The sequence below is a fragment of the Staurois parvus genome, unplaced genomic scaffold (assembly GCF_062004578.1).
Source record: "Staurois parvus isolate SC_StPar_1 unplaced genomic scaffold, SC_StPar_1.0 ptg000195l, whole genome shotgun sequence".
Taxonomy (NCBI): Eukaryota; Metazoa; Chordata; class Amphibia; order Anura; family Ranidae; genus Staurois; species Staurois parvus.
The window spans coordinates 10,137,368-10,157,050 of NW_028317991.1; the positions used below are offsets into that span (position 1 = coordinate 10,137,368).

The following is a 19,683-nucleotide window of genomic DNA, read 5'->3' on the forward strand; positions in this document are numbered from 1 at the left end:
TTTAGTTGTGCTCCTTCAGGTCTCTGAGAGTGCATCCACTCTTCCATGAGCCAGTCTGCAGACAGTTGATGTAAGGGGGCACTCTGATGGGGATAATCCATGTGAAGGGGCACTGTGATTGAGACACTAGTGTAAGAGGGAGACTCTTTTACGGACACTGATGTAAGGGAGCACTCTGATACGGATCCTGATGTAAGAGGGAACTCTGATGGGGACCCTGATGTAAGGGATTACTCTGATAGGGATTCTGATATAGGAGAAAACTCTTATGGGGACACCCGATGTAAGGGGGCACTCTGGTGGGAACACTGATGTAAGGGAGCACTCTGATAGGGATTCTGATATAGGGGGGAACTCTTATGGCAACACCTGATGTAAGGGGGCAATCTGGTGGGGACACTGATGTAAGGGGGCACTCTGATAGGGATTCTGATATAGCGCAGAACTCTTATGGGGACACCTTATGTAAGGGCACTCTGGTGGGGACACTGATGTAAGGGGGCACTCTGATAGGGATTCTGATATAGGGGGGAACTCTTATGGGGACACCTGATGTAAGGGGGTCTTCTGGTGGGGACACTGATGTAAGGGAGCACTCTGATAGGGATTCTGATATAGGGAGGAACTCTTATGGGGACACCTGATGTAAGGGGGCACTGTGATGGGGACACTGATGTAAGGGGCACTCTGATAGGGATTCTGATATAGGGAGGAACACTTATGGGGACACCTGATGTAAGGCGGCACTCTGGTGGGGACACTGATGTAAGGGGGCACTCTGATAGGGATTCTGATATAGGGAGGAACTCTTATGGGGACACCTGATGTAAGGGGGCACTCTGGTGTAGATACTGATGTAAGGAGGCAGTCTGATGGGGACACTGATGTAAGGGGGCACTTTGATGGGAACCTGATGTAAAGGGGGACTTTGCTGAGTAGTCATGATGTAAAGAGGGACTCTGATGAGGACTCCTGATGTAAAGGGGCACTCTGATAGGGATATCTGGTATAAATTATGGTGTTCCCCAGGCCGTGACACTGTGTGACAGACTGTCAGTGGCTCATACACAATGTTGACATTATGCCCCCTGACTACTGCACCCCACATCAGATAGGCTAGGTTTGATTCGGATTACTTTGTGTCTTTTACATCTGCCTAAACTGAAATCTCCATTGGGCTTTAATGGTTTTAGTTTGGAGTCCCATTGAACAAAGGATTGGCCCTGATGAGAGGCAAAAAACAAACCATCTGGATACACTTGCTCTAAATCATTATCCCCCTCCCTCTTAGATTGTAAGCTCCCAGGATCAGGGCCCTCCTAACCCTCTTGTATTGAACTGTATTGTTGCTGTATTGTCTCCCACTATAATGTAAAGCGCTGAGCAAACTGTTGGCGCTATATAAATCCTGTATAATAATAACAATTCATTTCTTTCATCATTTTGTAAGGACTTGTTTACAACTGTAATTGAGGGGTGGTAAAAACACCCTGGGGGTACTCATGCTGCAGCTGCAACGCTTTGCTTTGTGGCCACTACAAAAATGATCCCCTTGTCGTGTTGGACAGTACAGCCGCTATGCATTCAATTGAATGGGGCCATGGCGCAACCACCCTTGCAATCGCACCCAATGCACGCGGTTCCTGAACCACCTCCTCTCCGCCTGTCAAAATGCTTCTAATGCAATCCGAATTGAGATTTTAGTATTGGTATCTGTGGGGTGTGACGATAAATTTTGTGGTCATTCTTGCAATGAATAAGGACACTTGGACGTCTGGAACACGTGAGCAGCTATTTCGTCCTTCTGTTACGCTGTTGTCACAGTTGGTTAAACTGATTTTAATCAGTGCTTTCCTTTAGTGCTCTGATCTGTACCGGTTCCAGCTCCATGCAGGCAGCCCCGGGCTGCTGTAGAAGAACACAGTACTACGGATTCCCCATCAGAGACGCCTTATGTTACATACTTCTTAGTGCGTCAAAGTAAAATAGGTTGTCAGTTCAACTAGTGCAGTCCTCAAACCCATTCTTATATTGAGCTGACATGTGCTAGCTGAAAGCCAAAATCAGGCTTTCAGTAGGAGTGTCTGCTCTGTAAACTGATGGGTGGAGGAGAGATGTACCTGGATGGGAAAGGAGCAAGAAGAGTGCTCGTGGTGGGTGTCACCAGTGTTGTCACAGTCTCTGGCGCAGGCTGGAGCTGGGTCAGGGGCGGAGTGACCATTTGGAAACTCGAACACTGCCCGAGGGCCCGGGGTCAGTATGGGACCCCATGAGATGTTCCTGGTTCCTTTTTCATAGGTTTTTTTGAGTTTGGGCAAGGAGTTCGGGCAAGGACACAGGGGCCCCATGATCCCCTTTTGCCCGGGAGCCCCATGAGTTCTCAATCCACCCCTGGTCAGGGACATGCAGACTATGCAGCTATCACAAAGTGTTGTCCTCCTTCACAAGAAGGGTAATTGGATCACTTGAAGTTATGCATAACCAAAACTTTTTTTGTTGTTGTTGAATAGTAAGAAGGGGTTCAAACTTGCCAGATTTTTTTTCTACAAAGTGAGGGGAATTCCTCGTTTTAGACCATGGGTGGGTAACCTGCGGCCCTCCACCTGTCACGGAACTACAAGTCCCATCATGCCTCTGCCTCTGGGAGTCATGATTATAACTGTCTTGCAATGGCTCATGGGAAATGTAGTTCCACAACAGCAAGAGGGCTGCAGCTTGGCCACCACTGTTTTAGACGGTTGTCACAGAAGTGTCCCCATTAGAAGGTTCGCCCTCACCTCTTGTGGTGACAACTGGGAAAGTTTGTATTTTACATCACAGTGACCAGGACACAGCCAGCACCAAAAATTTCACAAGGGTTCTAAACCCTCCCCAGCCTAAAATAATAATAATAAAAAAAAACTTAGCTATAGATACACATTAAAGCTGAACTCCGGAGCAAAATTATACACCAATCAGCCATAACATTATGACCACTGACAGGCAAAGGGAATAACACTGAACACCTTGTTACAGTGGCATCTGAAAGCGGCTATATTTGCAGTAGGTGAACATGTTGTCCCTGAGGTTGAAGCTTTTAGCCACTTGCCTACCGGGCACTTTTACCCCTTCCTGCTCAGGCCAATTTTCAGCTTTCAGTGTTATCGCAATTTGAATGACAATTGCGCAGTCATGCAACACTACCCAAATTAAATTTTTCTCATTTTTTTGAGACAGATAGAGCTTTCTTTTGGTGGTATGTAATCACCTCTGGGTGTTTTATTTTTTGCTAAACAAACTAAAAAACCTGAAAATTGTGGGGGAAAAAAGCTTTTTCTTAGTTTCTGTTATAAAATGTTGTAAATAAGTAATTTTTCTCCTTCAATGATGAGGCTGTACTGATGGGCACTTTTAGGCTGCACTGATGGGCGCTGATAGGTGGCACTGAGGAGGCATTGATAGGCGGCACTGGTGGGCATTGACAGGCATCACTGATGGGCACTGAAAGGCACCACTTGTATATGACACTTGGCGGCACTTGGGGCCACTGATAGGCAGCACTGACGGGCACTGATAGGTGACACTGACTGGCACCGATAGGCGGCACTAACAGGTGGCAGCACTGATTCGCAGCACTGATAGGCGGCACTGACAGGTGGCAGCACTGATTGGCAGCACTGATAGGCGGCACTGACTGGCACTGATAAGCAGCACTGACTGGCACTGATAGTTGGCACTGAAAGGCAGCTCGGATGGGCACTGGTATGTGACATTGATGGGCACTGACAGGTGGCAATTATGGACACTGAAAGGCAGCACTGATCTTCATGGTACTGATGATCAGTGTAGATGTCCCCTCTGAGGAATGCCGCTTACCGGCTCTCCTCCCCTCATGCGCTGTCAGCGTGAGGAGTGGACTGCCAATTACCGGAATTTCCTATTTACATGAGATCAGCTGTGATTGGACACAGCTGATCACATGATAGAGCCTGTGTCATCGACTCTTTACTGCGATCGGTGACCCCACCGATCGCCGTGCGTCCCTGGGGGCACGCATGTGCAGCTAGAGTGGGAGGACATCATATGACGTCCTCCCGAAACGAGAGAGCCCCCGCCTGCCCCTCATTTCTTTATATGGCAGGTGGGAGGCAGTTAAAATAGAAAAAATGGGCAAGTGTAAGGATTTGAATGACTGACAAGGGCTTGAAGACTGAAAAATTGTATGGTAGTGTATACAGTCAGGTCCATAAATATTGGGACATCGACACAATTCTAACATTTTTGGCTCTATTCACCACCACAATGGATTTGAAATGAAACGAACAAGATGTGCTTTAACTGCAGACTGTCAGCTTTAATTTGAGGGTATTTACATCCAAATCAGGTGAACGGTGTAGGAATTACAACAGTTTGCCTATGTGCCTCCCACTTGTAAGGGACCAAAAGTAATGGGACAATTGGCTTCTCAGCTGTTCCATAGCCATGTGTGTGTTTTTCCCTCATTATCCCAATTACAATGAGCAGATAAAAGGTCCAGAGTTCATTCCAAGTGTGCTATTTGCATTTGGAATCTGTTGCTGTCAACTCTCAAGATGAGATCCAAAGAGCTGTCACTATCAGTGAAGCAATCCATCATTAGGCTGAAAAAACAAAACAAACCCATCAGAGAGATAGCAAAAACATTAGGCGTGGCCAAAACAACTGTTTGGAACATTCTTAAAAAGAAGGAACGCACCGGTGAGCTCAGCAACATCAAAAGACCTGGAAGACCACGGAAAACAACTGTGGTGGATGACCGAAGAATTCTTTCCCTGGTGAAGAAAACACCCTTCACAACAGTTGGCCAGATCAAGAACACTCTCCAGGAGGTAGGTGTATGTGTGTCAAAGTCAACAATCAAGAGAAGACTTCACCAGAGTGAATACAGAGGGTTCACCACAAGATGGAAACCATTGGTGAGTCTCAAAAACAGGAAGGCCAGATTAGAGTTTGCCAAACGACATCTAAAAAAGCCTTCACAGTTCTGGAACAACATCCTATGGACAGATGAGACCAAGATCAACTTGTACCAGAGTGATGGGAAGAGAAGAGTATGGAGAAGGAAAGGAACTGCTCATGAGCCTAAGCATACCACCTCATCAGTGAAGCATGGTGGTGGTAGTGTCATGGCGTGGGCATGTATGGCTGCCAATGGAACTGGTTCTCTTGTATTTATTGATGATGTGACTGCTGACAAAAGCAGCCGGATGAATTCTGAAGTGTTTCGGGCAATATTATCTGCTCATATTCAGCCAAATGCTTCAGAACTCATTGGATGCCGCTTCACAGTGCAGATGGACAATGACCCAAAGCATACTGCAAAAGCAACCAAAGAGTTTTTTAAGGGAAAGAAGTGGAATGTTATGCAATGGCCAAGTCAATCACCTGACCTGAATCCGACTGAGCATGCATTTCACTTGCTGAAGACAAAACTGAAGGGAAAATGCCCCAAGAACAAAGCAGGAACTGAAGACAGTTGCAGTAGAGGCCTGGCAGAGCATCACCAGGGATGAAACCCAGCCTCTGGTGATGTCTATGCGTTCCAGACTTCAGGCTGTAATTGACTGCAAAGGATTTGCAACCAAGTATTAAAAAGTGAAAGTTTGATTTATGATTATTATTCTGTCCCATTACTTTTCGACCCTTAACAAGTGGGAGGCACATATGCAAACTGTTGTAATTCCTACACCGTGCACCTGATTTGGATGTAAATATCCTCAAATTAAAGCTGACAGTCTGCAGTTAAAGCACATTTTGTTTATTTAATTTAAAATCCATTGTGGTGGTGTATAGAGCCAACAATGTTGGAATTGTGTCGATGTCCCAATATTTATGGACCTGACTGTATAAATAAATATACAGTTGCAAGAAAAAGTATGTGAACCCCTTGGGATTACGTGGAGTTTTGCATGAATTGGGCATAAAATGTGCTCTGAACGTCATCTAAGTCACAACAATAGAAGAACACAGTCTGCTGAACATAATACTACACAAACATTAGATGTTGCCATGGTTTAATTGCACATAACATGTGAACATTCACAGTGCAGGGAGGAAAAAGTATGTGAACCTTTGGACTTAATAACTGGTTGACCCTCCTTTGGCAGCAATAACCACAACCAAATGTTTCCTGTAGTTGCAGATCAGACCTGCACAACGATCTGGAGTAATTTTGGACCACTCCTCTTCACAAAACTGTTTCAGTGTAGCAATATTCTTGGGATGTCTGGTGTGAATCGCTCTCTTAAGGTCATGCCACAGCATTTCAATCGGGTTGAGGTCAGGACTCTGACTGGGCCACTCCAGAAGGCGTATTCTGTGCTTTTGCAGCCATTGTTTTGTTGAATTACTTGTATGCTTTTGGTCATTGTCCTGTTGCATCACCCATCCTCTGCGGAGCTTCAGTTGGCGGACAGATGGTCATACGTTTTCCTGCAAAATGTCTTGATAAACTCTGGAATTCATTTTCCCATCAATGACAACAATCCGTCCAGGCCCTGAGGCAGCAAAGCAGCCCCAAACCATGATGCTCCCTCCGCCATGTTTCACAGTGGGGATGAGGTTTTGATGTTGGTGTGCTGTGCCTTTTTTTCTCCACACAGTGTTGTGTGTTCTTCCCAAACAACTCAATCTTGGTTTCATCTGTCCACAGTATATTTTGCCAGTAGTGCTGTGGAACATCCAGGTGCTCTTTTGCAAACTTCAAACGTGCTGCAATATTCTTTTTTGGCAGCAATGGATTCCTCCGTGGTGTCCTCCCATGTACTCCATTCTTGTTTAATGTTTTCCTTATTGTAGATGTGTCAACAAAACTGTTAGCATGTGCCAGAGATTTCTGTAGGTCTTTAGCTGACACTCTGGGATTCTTCTTTACCTCATGCAGCATTCTGCGCTGTGCTCTTGCAGTCATTTTTACAGGACGACCATGCCTAGGGAGAGTAGCAACAGTGCTAAACTTTCTCCATTTGTAGACAGTCTGTCTTACCGTGGACACATGAACATCAAGGCTTTTGGAGATACTTTTGGAACCCTTTCCAGCTTCATGCAAGTCAACAATTCTTGATCGTAGGTCTTCTGAGAGCTCTTTTCTGCGAGGCATGGTTCACATCAGACCGTGCTTCTTGAAACCAGTAAACCCAAAACAGGTGTGTGTTTTTGAAAGGCAGGACAGCTGTCAGCAACACATCCAATATCATCACACTGATTGGAGTCAAGGTTGGCTCACTCCTGGTTCCAATTAGCTCTGGGAGAAGTCATTAAGCTAGGGCCTCACATACTTTTTCCTCCCTGCACTGTGAATGTTTACATGTTATGTACAATTAAACCATCGCAACATCTAATGTTTGTGTAGTATTATGTTCAGCAGACTGTGTTCTTCTATTGCTGTGACTTAGATGACGTTCAGAGCACATTTTATGCCCAATTCATGCAAAACTCCACATAATCCCAAAGGGTTCACATACTTTTTCTTGCAACTGTATGTACATTAAATACGGACGGTAATAATTTGTTTCTTTGACAAGGACCATATTGTAATGGTTAGACCACTAGGTCAAGGCAACTCCAAGACTGCAGTTCTTGTGGGATGATCCCAGTATGCAGTGGTCAGGCACTACGAGGAAGGAAATCCAGTGACAGGTCATGGGCAGCCAAGGCTCATTGATGCAGATGGGGAGCGAAGGCTGGTCCTTGTAGTCCGATTCAATAGAAGAGCTACTGGAGCTCAATTGCTGAAAAAGTTACTGCTGGTTCTGATAGAAAGGTGTCAGAACTCACAGAGCTTCACAGTTTGTTGTGTATGGGGCTGGGTAGCCACAGTCCGGTCAGGGTACCCATGGTGACCCGTGTCCACAGATAAAAGCACCTACAGTGCCTTGAAAAAGTATTCATACTCCTTGAAATGTTCCACATTTTTGTCATGTTACAACCAAAAACATAAATGTATTTTATTGGGATTTTATGTGATGGACCAACACAAAGTGGCACATAATTGTGAAGTGGAAGGAAATGAGAAATGGTTTTCAACATCATACAAATAAATATCTGAAAAGTGTGGTGTGCATTTATATTCAGCCCCCGGAGTCAATACTTTGTAGGACCACATTTCGCTGCAAGTCTTTTTGGGGATGTCTCTACCAGCTTTGCCCATTCTGCTTTGCAAAATAGCTCAAGCTCTGTCAGATTGGATGGAGAGTGTCTGTAAACAGCAATTTTCAAGTCTTGCCACAGATTCTCAATTGGATTTAGGTCTGGACTGTGACTGGGCCATTCTAACACATGAATATGCTTTGACCTAAACCATTCCATTGTAGCTCTGGCTGGATGTTTAGGGTCGTTGTCCTGCTGGAAGGTGAACCTCTGCTCCAGTCTCAAGTCTTTTGCAGACTCTTAACAGGTTGTCTTCTAAGATTGCCCTGTATTTGGCTCCATCCATCTTCCCATCAACTCTGACCAGCTTCCCTGTCTCTGCTGAAGAAAAGCGTCCCCACAACATGATGCTCCCACCACCATGTTTCACGGTGGGGATGGTGTGTTCAGGGTGATGTGCAGTGTTAGTTTTCCGCCACACAGAGCGTTTTGCTTTTAGACTAAAAGGTCTCATCTGACCAGAGCACCTTCTTCCATGTTTGCTGTGTCCCCCACATGGCTTCTCACAAACTGCAAAAGGGACTTTTTATGGCTTTCTTTCAACAATGGCTTTCTTGCCACTTTTCCACAAAGGCCAGATTTGTGGAGTGCACGTCTAATAGTTGTCCTGTGGACAGATTCTCCCACCTGAGCTGTGGATCTCTGCAGGTCCTCCATAGTTACCATGGACCCCTTGGCTGCTTCTCTGATGAATGCTCTCCTTGCCCGGCCTGTCAGTTTAGGTGGACAGCCATGTCTTGATAGGTTTGCACTTGTGCCATACTCTTTCCATTTTCAGATGATGTATTGAACAGTGCTCCGTGAGATGTTCAAAACTTGGGATATTTTTTATAACCTAACCCTGCTTTAAACTTCTCCACAACTTTATCCCTGACCTGCCTGGTGTGTTCCTTGACCTTCATGATGCTGTTTGTTCACTAATGTTCTCTAACAAACCTCTGAGGGCTTCACAGAACAGCTGGATTTATACTGAGATTAAATTACACACAGGTGGACTCTATTTACTAATTAGGTGACTTCTGAAGGCAATTGGTTCCACTAGAATTTAGTTAGGGGTATCAGAGTAAAGGGGTCTGAATACAAATGCATGCCACACTTTTTAGATATTTATTCGTAAAAAAATGTGAAAACCATCTATCATTTTATAATAACATGTATTTTGTGGACATTCTCAAATTTTTTAGTAAATCAGCCTCATCTCTCACCCTTTTCTCTGCGAAGTTAACATATATTCTTTCTCTCTCTCTCTCAGCTGAGTGGAGATTCCTCCATCCATTCTCCATTCATCAAATCTACAGAGAATTCTCTGAAAGGTACAGTCAACAAAACACATACACAGCTAGGTGGGTGTGCTTTACCCCAATGCAATGCCCTGGTTGCTGCCCATAATGAATTAGGCCCCTTTCACACTAGCGCCCCACAGTGCAAGGGGGTCTCTGCGGAACCTGATGTAAAGGGGAACTCTGATGTAAAGGGGAACTCTGCTGACTCTGCTGACATTGATGTAAGGGGGGCTTTGGTGACCAGAGGCCACCTTACACCAGAGTTCCCCTTTACATCATGGTCCACAGTGTCCCCTTTACATCAGAGTTCCCCTTTACATCAGGGTCCGCAGTGTCTCCTTTACATCAGAGTTCCCCTTTACATCAGGGTCCGCAGCCTTTCCCTTTACACTTAGATGACATTTAGATAAAAAATGTTTATCATGGAAAAAAAAGTCGATCTTACTGTTTTTTTTAAGGGGTCGCTTCAGAATTATCTGCCTCTGGCTCCTGAGATGTGAATCCAGCCCTGTCCCCAGAACCTGATTCTATTCACTGCTCCGTTCATCTGATGTCAACATGTTCAATGTAGGACCAGCAGTCCTGCATTGTAAACGGGGACAATGAGAGCTCGCTGACTACCTGGAGCAAGAATTAAGTTAAAGAATATGTAAACCCTACATTTCCTATCCCTGATATGTGCCTGCTGTACCATGTACTTGTATGAAAAAGTATCTTGTTTTTTTTATTAAAAACTGACCACACTAGACATGAGACCACAGTGTGGTCAGTTCTCTAGCTGTGCTGGGAACTCAGCCTGATCTCCAATGATCAGACTTGCCCTGAAAACCCCCCCAAACACACACTCACACACACACACACGGAAGATCAATGTCTGCTGTTTCTCCTCCCCCAGCTCTCTATGCAGCTGAAAAGAGAGGGTATGTGATCACTAATAAGAAGGGGGAAAAAAGTTTTTTATAATTTTTTTTGTATATCTATACACAAATGTTTTGCATTTCATTTCTATTTTAATCTGAATGGGTTGTTTTACAAGGTGAGGGTTTACTTATATTTTGGGAAAACTACTTTAACTGCCTGCTGCCTACATAATACAAAGAAGATACCCACATGCCATATATGCTTCCATGGACAGCTGAGGTTTCTGAGCTGAGAGTAGAGCACAAATGTCGACAAACAACGCAGGGCTGTGTACAGAGGGAACAATTTCGTTTTTTTATTTCTGCATCCATAGGCTCCATGGTAAAACTGTCCCTGCCTTCACCATTGTACAAGCTCCCTTGTGTTACATTATTATCATTATTTAACCAAATTGTTCTCTTCGTTCCTTCCAAGACCTCCTGCTCTCTAGCTCCCTCGTCACCTCCTCCCATGCTCGCCTCCAGGACTTCTCCAGAGCCTCTCCCATCCTCTGAAATTCCCTACCCCAATCTGTCCAACTATCTCCTACTCTGTCCACTTTTAGACAATCCCTGAAAACTCACCACTTCAGAGAGGCCTGTCCTGCCCCCACCTAACAACTGTACATGTATTTTCTCAATCAGCCCATCCTCCACAGTTATTTCCTTTTGTATCTCATGACCCTTCCTCTTAGATTGTAAGCTGTAACGGACAGGGCCCTCTGATTCCTCCTGTATAGTATATTGTAATTGTACTGTCTGACCATGTGTTGTAAAGCGCTGCGCAAACTGTTGGCGCTCTATAAATCCTGTATAATAATAATAATAGATGTTTCTACCATGTATCACATTACACTTTGGTAAATTTGCACAAGCAATATTATAAAAAAATACAAATTCACCGTACAACCCAACAACACAATGACAGCTTGTTACGTTATTTCACCATGAAAACATATTACGCATACCACTTATAACACACCACTTAAAGCAGAACTCTGAAGAATCATTTACGTAAGGCCCCTTTCACATGGCCCTTTTTTCATCTGTTCGTTTACGGATGAAAAACGGACACCCATGTATTTCTATGGACTAGCGGATGTAAACGGATGATCGTCTGTTTACATCTGTTAATGCCTGCATCTGTTAACATCCCTTTTTTTGAATGAAAGAAACCCCTATTTTTCTTCCGTTAAAAAAAACTGAGCAAAAAAAGAAAAAAAGAAACCAGAGTGGATGAAAAACGGATGTAAACGGACAAAAACAGATGTAAACAGACAAAAAATGAATGTAAACAGACCAAAATGGATGTAAACAGATGTAAACGGATGAAAACTGAATTAAAAGGACAAAAAAAGAATGTAAATAGACCAAAACGGATGTAAACAAATGAAAAATGGATGTAACTGGGCAAAAATGGATGTAAACTGACAAAAACAGATGTAAACAGACCAAAACGGATGTAAACAGATGTGAACGGGTGAAAACAGATGTAAACGGACAATAACAGATTTAAACAGACCAAAACGGATGTAAAAGGATGAAAAACAGATGTAAATGGGCAAAAACAGATGTAAACAGACAAAAAAATGAATGTAAACAGACCAAAATGGATGTAAACAGATGTAAACAGCAAAATCAGATGTAAACGCATGAAAACTGAATTAAAAGGACAAAAAAAGAATGTAAATAGACCAAAACGGATGTAAACAAATGAAAAATGGATGTAACTGGGCAAAAATGGATGTAAACTGACAAACACGGATGTAAACAGACCAAAACGGATGTAAACAGATGTGAACGGGTGAAAAAAGATGTAAACGGACAAAAATAGATTTAAACAGACCAAAACGGATGTAAAAGGATGAAAAACGGATGTAACCGGGCAAAAATGGATGTAAACGGACAAAAACAAGATGTAAACGGACAAAAACAGATGTAAAACGACAGAAATGGATGTAAACAGACGAAAACGGATGTAAACAGACTAAACCGGATGTAAACGGACCAAATGAATGTAAACAGATGAAAAACAGATGTAAATGGGCGAAAATGGATGTAAATGGACAAAAAACTGATGTAAACAGACGAAAAGCGGATGTAAAACGGATGTAAACTGATGAAAAACTGATGTGAACTGTTCTGTTTTTCTTGGAAAAAATGTGACTGAACTGTTGAAAGAAATGGACCGACTGTGTGAAGGGGGCCTTACACACTTGAAGTGTTTTTATTTTTATTCTGGACAGTGTAGGGAAGGGTTAGAGTCCCTGCCAGAGACACAAGCAGTGAGTGCAAACCTCCCAAAGTGAGGGGAATCCTCCTTTTCGCAGTTGTCACGGGAACAGGTGTCCCCATTGTAAGATTTCCCAAGCCTCTTGTTTTGGGGACAATTTTAAAATTGTAGATCTCCCTTCATTTTCTTTCTTAGTGACAATGGTCAGTGCAAACAGAATGGGTGAATCTCCCCGATGGGGCACAGGCAGCAAAAAATACATGACAGAGGGTCTAACCCCTCCCCAGTCTATCAAAAACGACAATAAAACGTGTATTGTCTGGAGATACACGTAAGGACCAGTGACATACCCATATGTTCCTGGACTTTGAGTGGTTAAACTCGGATGATGTCGGCAGCTGCAGGCATCATCTCGGTTTTTTTTTTTTTTCAGCCAGCAGTCAGCTTTTATGTAAAAGCAATCCTAGCAGCTAATTAGCCTCTGTATTGCTTTTACATGCAGCGGGAGGGGACATCCCCCCTATGCAGAGGGTGGCAGAGCTGTGACCTACTGAACAAACATGACAAGCAAAACAAAAAAAAACATTTGTTAAAAGTTCTGTTTTAACCGCTTGCCCGCTGCCCTATAGTAGAACTACTACTACAGGGCGGAAGGGCTGCGCAAAATCAAGTATATATACATGATCTGCAGTTCCAAGAAGGGGGTGCGCGCACCGCCCTACCCGCACTGCCACTGGCAGCTAGGGATGTCAATCACTGGGTCCCAGACGGAGATTCCCCTGGCGATCGCTGTGTAGAACTAACAGGGGAGAGTCTCTCTCCTGCCAGCAAGGACATGCTGCTTTGTATTTCTCTGCACAGCAGAGAAATACAAAGCAGCATGTCTCTGCAGTAAAATAACACGCACAGTAAATCACACACAGCACACAACTGATCGCCCAAAAGTTAACCCCTTCCTGCCCAGTGTCATTAGTACAGGGTCAGTGCTTTTTATTAGCACTGATCACTGTATTAGTGTCACTGGGGATGTAATTGGCAGTTAGTCAGTTCCCACCCAGTGTCAGAATGCCCATCGCAGTCCCGCTATAAGTCGCTGATCACTGCCATTACTAGTACAAAAAAAAATTAAAATCCCAGTATATATACTGCCATTTGTAGACGCTATAACTTTCACGAAAACCAATTAATTTACATGTATTGGGATTTTATTTTTTTAATAGACATGTAGCAGAATACATACAAATTTATGACGAAATTTGATTTTTTAAATTTTTTTATTGGATATGTTTTATAGCAAAAAGTCAAAAATATTGTTTTTTTTTCAAAATTGTCATAATTTTTTTGTTTATAGCATAAAAAATTAAAAACGCACAGACAATCAAATACCACCAAAAGAAAGCTCTATTTGTGGGGAAAAAGTACATACATTTCATTTGAGTGCAGCATTGCATGACCGTGCAATCGTCAGTTAAAGTAATGCAGTGCCGCAGCGCAAAAGATGGCCTTGTCAGGAAGGGGGTAAATCCTCTGGAGGGCAAGCGCTTAAATAGAGATAGATTACTTTTATTGCATTTTTTAACTTAAAATGTATTTAAATCCTAAGAGTGAAGTTCTCTTATTTGCTCCCCTTCAGTCTGTTAAACAGAATATGGGTTCTTTCACACAGAGCGGACTTGTTTAACGGATCCGCTTGTTCAGTGGGGGATCTCTCAGCTGATCCCCGCTGAGCAAACGGATGACAGCTCTGTGTCCCCTCCGCTGCTGCAGAGCAGACACAGAGCTGCTTGCTCTCCTCAATGGGCAGTCGGATGAAAATGGACCGCCTGTCCATTTTCATCAGACCCGATCCGACGGGCGGTAGGGGAATTGGATCCCCATCCATCCCTTTTTGGCGGATCAGATGTTGGCGGGTGTAAACGGACACATGTCAGTTTACACCCGCCGCTCCATAGAGGAGAATGGAGGTTCCGATCGGGTCCGCCTGAAAAACGGGCAGGCGGACCCGATCGGAACATCCGTGTGAAAGAGCCTGTTCCATTGCTTGTTAACACAAATTCCTAATCAGCCAATCACGACAGTAACCCAATGCATTTAGGCATCTAGACGTGGTGAAGACGGCTTGCTGAAGTTCAAACTGAGCATCAGAATGGGAAAGAAAGGGGATTTAAGTGACTTTGAACATGGTTGTTGGTGCCAGACGGGCTGGTCTGAGTATTTAAAAAACTGCTGATCTACTGGGATTTTCACATCTATGGGAAAGCATGGGCAACCCGCATGAACACCGCAGTGTGAAAGGGATCTTAAGCCAAAATCCAGACAAATATTTTTCTTTTAGTTTTGAATAGAGTGATGATGGGTTGGAATAGATAGCAAGGTTGTTTCCTGTCTGTGCCCCCACATCAAAGATTTATCTCACGTTCAGGGGTAGACTGACAACTCATAGGGCCCCCAGGCAATAGGGGATCATGGGGCCCTTGTGTCCTGGGCCACACTCAAACCACACCCAAAAAAGCCTATGAAAGGTACCAGGGGCATCTCATGGGGCCCCCTACTGATCCCATGCCCTCGGGCAGTGCCCGAGTTCCCAAATGGTCAGTCCGCCCCTGCTCACGTTCTATCACTGTGACAGGTACCACAAGGACAGGAAGTGATGGGATGCCTCCATGATGGACAAAGACAAAAATTTGTAGGTAAGGGTTGCAATATCTGTCAGGTTTTTAATTGTCCATTCACATGGAAAGCCAGCAAACCGCACATATGAATCTCGAAAATGCTGTTCATGGAGTTTCCATTTTCAAGTGCATAATTGTAAAGTGCAAACAAAAAGTGAAAAAAGTTGCCAGAACATGCAAAAAAAGAGATACCGGTTAGTGGATATGTCTTTTGTTGCACTTTTTGCTGTTTTTGTACTTTTTATTTACTTTACAATCACACTTTAAAATGGAACCTCATTAAATTGCATTTGTGAGGTTCACCTATATGCTGGCTTCCCATGTGAATGAGCTATAATATGGTATCATTGTTGGGCAGGAGGTGAGGAAAGGCTTCCCAATGAGGACACCAGCAATAGAACGGTTCTGATTCACCTGGTCTTCAAACATTTCGGAAAAAAAACTTTGGCTAGAGTTGAACTCATCATATCTAGACATTATTATCATAAGAATAATTTGCTTACAATATATTCACCAGATTGGGTGGCATAAAGCCACAAGACAATGTACAGTATTTGTGCATGTTAGTAACTAGGAATGAAGTCCTACCTTGACAAACAGGGATATGTCGTGTTCCTGGGGTAGGTCATTGCTCTCTAGAGGAGTTTCTGGGCCACTCAAAGGACTAGTTCCATTTTCCCAAATCATATCTCCCATGGCTGCATCTAGTCTGGCATCAGGACCCTCAGGCTGGTCCTCTTCTTCTGAAAGAACCGGTGGTTGAGGTTTCTTCAGTTCCAGCAGCCTCCCCTGTAGGAGCTTCAATTCCTTGTGCTAGTTCAGCCTCATTTGTTATGACAGTGTTGTCCTGTACTGGGGGGCTCTCTGCTGGTACTGTGGAGTCCAATGTATTATCAGGTCCATCACTGTGGACATCTGCCACAGTTCCCTCCTCCTCTGCATTTACTGCCTGGGGGCCCAGGACTGTTTTCTCTTCTTCGCTGGCCACCTGAGATGCTTCCTCATCAGCCACACTTTCTATAACTTCCTGATCTCCTGTGACAGCCCCTGTCTCTTCTGTATTTGTATCAGCTTCAACCTGTTCTGTAGATTCTTCCTCAACCTCCTTCTGCTCCTCGTCTTTATTTCCTTCCTCTGCATCTTTAGCTTTCTCTTCCTTCTTCTCCTCTTCTTCCTCCTCATCACTGCTGGTTGTCCCTTCACTGCTCTCACTACTTTCTTTCTCTTCTTCTTTGTCTTCTTGTACTGCACCACTGTCCTCGGCACTGACATTCCCAGCACTTGTGTCACCATGGTCAGGTTCTGCAGGTTCCTGAATAATTTCCAACTCTATCTGAGCCAGGCTAACAATGTCCTGACTCTCATCTGTACCTTCCTCTACAACCACAGCTTTGCCCGCTTCATCCTCATCTGCCCTGGGGTTTACCCCTTCATCCTTTGCGGGGGTCACAATGTCCTCCTTTGGCCCTGCACTCTCCTCCACTGCTGGAGTCATGGCTTCCTCTACTAAGAGGGTCACAGCTTCAACTGCTATGGGAGCCACTGCTTCCTCTACTATTGGGATAACAGCTTCCTCTTCTATGGTCATCACAGCTTCCCCCTCTGCGGGGGTTACAGCCTCCTCCACTTTGGGGGTTACAGCCTGTCCGTTCTCTGCTGCACCATCCTCCACCGTAGGGGAAGCCCCTTTTTCTACTTTGGTACCCACTGCACCCTGTTCTGCAGAGCTCACACCCTCCTCCGCTGCCCCTGAACCCTCCACTGCAGGGGCCACACTCTCCTCTGTTACCCCGGCACATTCCACTGTGGGGGTCACATTCTCCTCTGCTTCTGCACCCTCTACTGCAGGCACCACACTTTCTTCTGCCACTGCACTCTCCTCTATGGATGTCACACTCTCGTCCACCCCTGCACCCTCCATTGTGGTAGTCACACTAAACTCCGTTGCCCCTGCCCTTTCCACTGTGGGAGTCACACTTTCCTCTGTCCCTGCATCCTCTACTGCATGGGTAACACTCTCTTTTGCCCCTGCACCTTCTACTATGGTTGTCACACTCTCCTCTATTGCCGCTGCACTCTCTACTGTGGGGGTTATTCTTTCCTCTGTTGCTTCTGCACCTTCCACTGTGGGGGTCACATTCTCCTCATCTACGGCACCCTCCCCTGCTGGGGTCACACTTTCGACTGCCCCTGTACCCTCCACTAAAGGGGTCACACTCTCTTCTGCCTCTACACCCGTCACTGAAGGAGTCACACTCTCTTCTTCTCCTACACCCTCCACTGAGATGGTCCCGCTCTCCTCTGCCCCTACACCATCCACTGTGGGGGTCACGCTCTCCTCTGCCCCAACACTCTCCACTGTGGGGGTCCACACTGTCCTCTGCACTGGCACCATCCACTGTAGGGGTCACACTATCCTCTGCACTGGCACCATCCACTGTAGGGGTCTCACTATCCTTTGCACTGGCACCATCCACTGTAGGGGTCACACTCTCCTCTTTTACACGTGAACCATCCACTGTCTTCTCTGCCCCAGCACCCTTCACTGCATTGGTCACCCTCGCCTCTGCCTCTGTGGGGGTCTCCTCTGTCCCAGCACTGACAATAGTAGTTAGTGCTTCCCCTCCATTCAGCTGGCATGCACCTGTATCATTGCTCCCTATGATGACCTCTGCAGGCTGCCCTTTCTCTGCCCTCGCCCCCTTTACCCCAGTCTGCTGTGCCAGTGCCAGTGCCGGGTGCTCACCTGCTGCTGCCTGTGCCATGCTTGTCATGTGCCGCTCTCAGCCTAGCTGTGCCAGTGATCAGTGTATGCAGTGGGCCAGCTGTCAGCCTCCCTTGGCTTCCTCTGTGCCTATGGTGACCTGGATCAGTGCAGGATTAGTGCAGCCAGCACTGTGTTCACAAATCCTCTAATAGTGTGCAGCTATGAGCGTTCCCACTCCCCAAGCCTCCCTCCGCCCTGCACCCTCCCACTGGCACCGCAAGGCTCCGGGTCCCTAGAATTACCTCTCACCTCTGCATTCTGTAGGTCACATTGCACACATGAAAGGAAAGCTGCATGCATGAGAATGCAGACTAAGAAATGAAGACTTCCACCAGGAGTTCTTATGGCCACCAAATGACTCAGAACAAGAATTCACATTAGGATCTTTTTTTTTTGTTGCTGTCATCTGTGTCCCTGTTGGGTAGATTTTACTTTTCCTGCTGAATATTTTCGAGTGATGGCAAATCTCAAATTTTACATTTGTCATCAGAACAGGAAAAGAAAAGAAATCTTCCTATGGGGACACCTGTTCTGGTGACAACTGTTTAAAGGGGTGGTAAAAACAGACGGTTAACTTTGTGTTTTCACCATCCACTGACCGCTGTCTTTCATTATGAACATGACAGCTGCTCGTGTCGCAGCCATGAAGCTTAGCTTTGCTGTGCAATAATTTAACTTGGTCGTGCCGCCAGTCAAACTTTCCCATTGAAGTCAATGAAGCCATGGATCAAGCTCTTGGCTTGCGGTTGTGCCATAGTATCCAATGTAAAATCGTCTTTTGTCTAAAAATTTTTTTAAAAAACAGGCATTCAGGAGGTGGCAGTATTGCCTTCTGAATGCATCCAAACCACCTATGACAATTGATCCACCATAGATTGCTTTTCAAAGGAGTGGTAAGGGCTGCCATCCATGTAAAAGAGGACTAACAGTCGATTTCCTCTAAATTAGAGATTTTTTTACTTGCCGTGTCACTGGGACAGGAAGTGCAGGGAAATCACACAGATGGGGACACAACCAGCAATAAGAGCTGGACAAAAGTGGTTCTAACCTTTCCACATACTGTCTTCAGCTAAAAAATGTTTTTGGCTGGAGTTTGGACTCTAGTGCCAGACGTAAGAGTGAGGTTATTTATTATTACCCTGTATATTACACAGAGGTCATTTCCATTCCTCATCTCTTTTACCTGCAAAATGACTTATTTATTTATTATAGGTACTGTCAATTTACGCAGCGCTTTACATATATATTGTGCATTCACATCAGTCCCTAACCCCACATCAGTCCCTAACGCTGCCAGCATAAACAATACAGTTCCCTCCCCTTTCAGCTCCTGCACACTGCTTTGCATGGCTGTGCATAGCAGAACCATACAAAGCAGTGTGCTTACAGTGAAGCACAAAAACAGCCACACAGTGTAAAACAGCACACAGTTAACCCTTTGATCGCCCCACATGTTAACCTCTTCCTGCCCCGTGCCATTACTACAGTGTCAGTGCTTTTTATTAGCACTGATCGCTGTATTGGTGTAACTGGGGATGTCAGTGACACCAAGTCAGTTCCCCTCAGTGTCAGAATGCCTGCCGCAGTCCCGCTATAAGTAGTTGATTACTAGTAAAAAAAAAATATATCCCAGTATATATACCGCCATTTGGAAATGCTATAT

At 44.9% G+C, this 19,683-nt stretch overlaps 2 protein-coding genes across 2 annotated transcripts in view; both read right to left on the reverse strand.

Annotated features, from left to right (window-relative positions):
- Nucleotides 1-15,976, reverse strand: part of CLIC6 (CLIC family member 6) — a 75,914-nt gene extending 59,938 nt beyond the window's left edge. The window contains exon 1 of the mRNA XM_089677937.1: nucleotides 15,842-15,976. Coding sequence (XP_089534063.1) covers nucleotides 15,842-15,949 — 108 coding nt within the window. The 5' untranslated portion in view covers nucleotides 15,950-15,976. The remainder of the gene's footprint in view (nucleotides 1-15,841) is intronic.
- Nucleotide 15,977: 1 nt separating this feature from the next.
- On the reverse strand, nucleotides 15,978-17,648 carry LOC149461696 (uncharacterized). Its single transcript, XM_089677938.1, has one exon. It carries the CDS (start codon nucleotides 17,646-17,648, stop codon nucleotides 15,978-15,980), a length of 1,671 nt encoding a protein of 556 aa, XP_089534064.1.
- Between the last annotated feature and the right edge of the window lie 2,035 nt (nucleotides 17,649-19,683).

What these genes read in the sequence shown, in the direction of transcription:
- LOC149461696 (XM_089677938.1), bottom strand. Translation starts at nt 17,648, where the DNA reads ATGGTGCCAGTGCAGAGGACAGTGTGGACCCCCACAGTGGAGAGTGTT.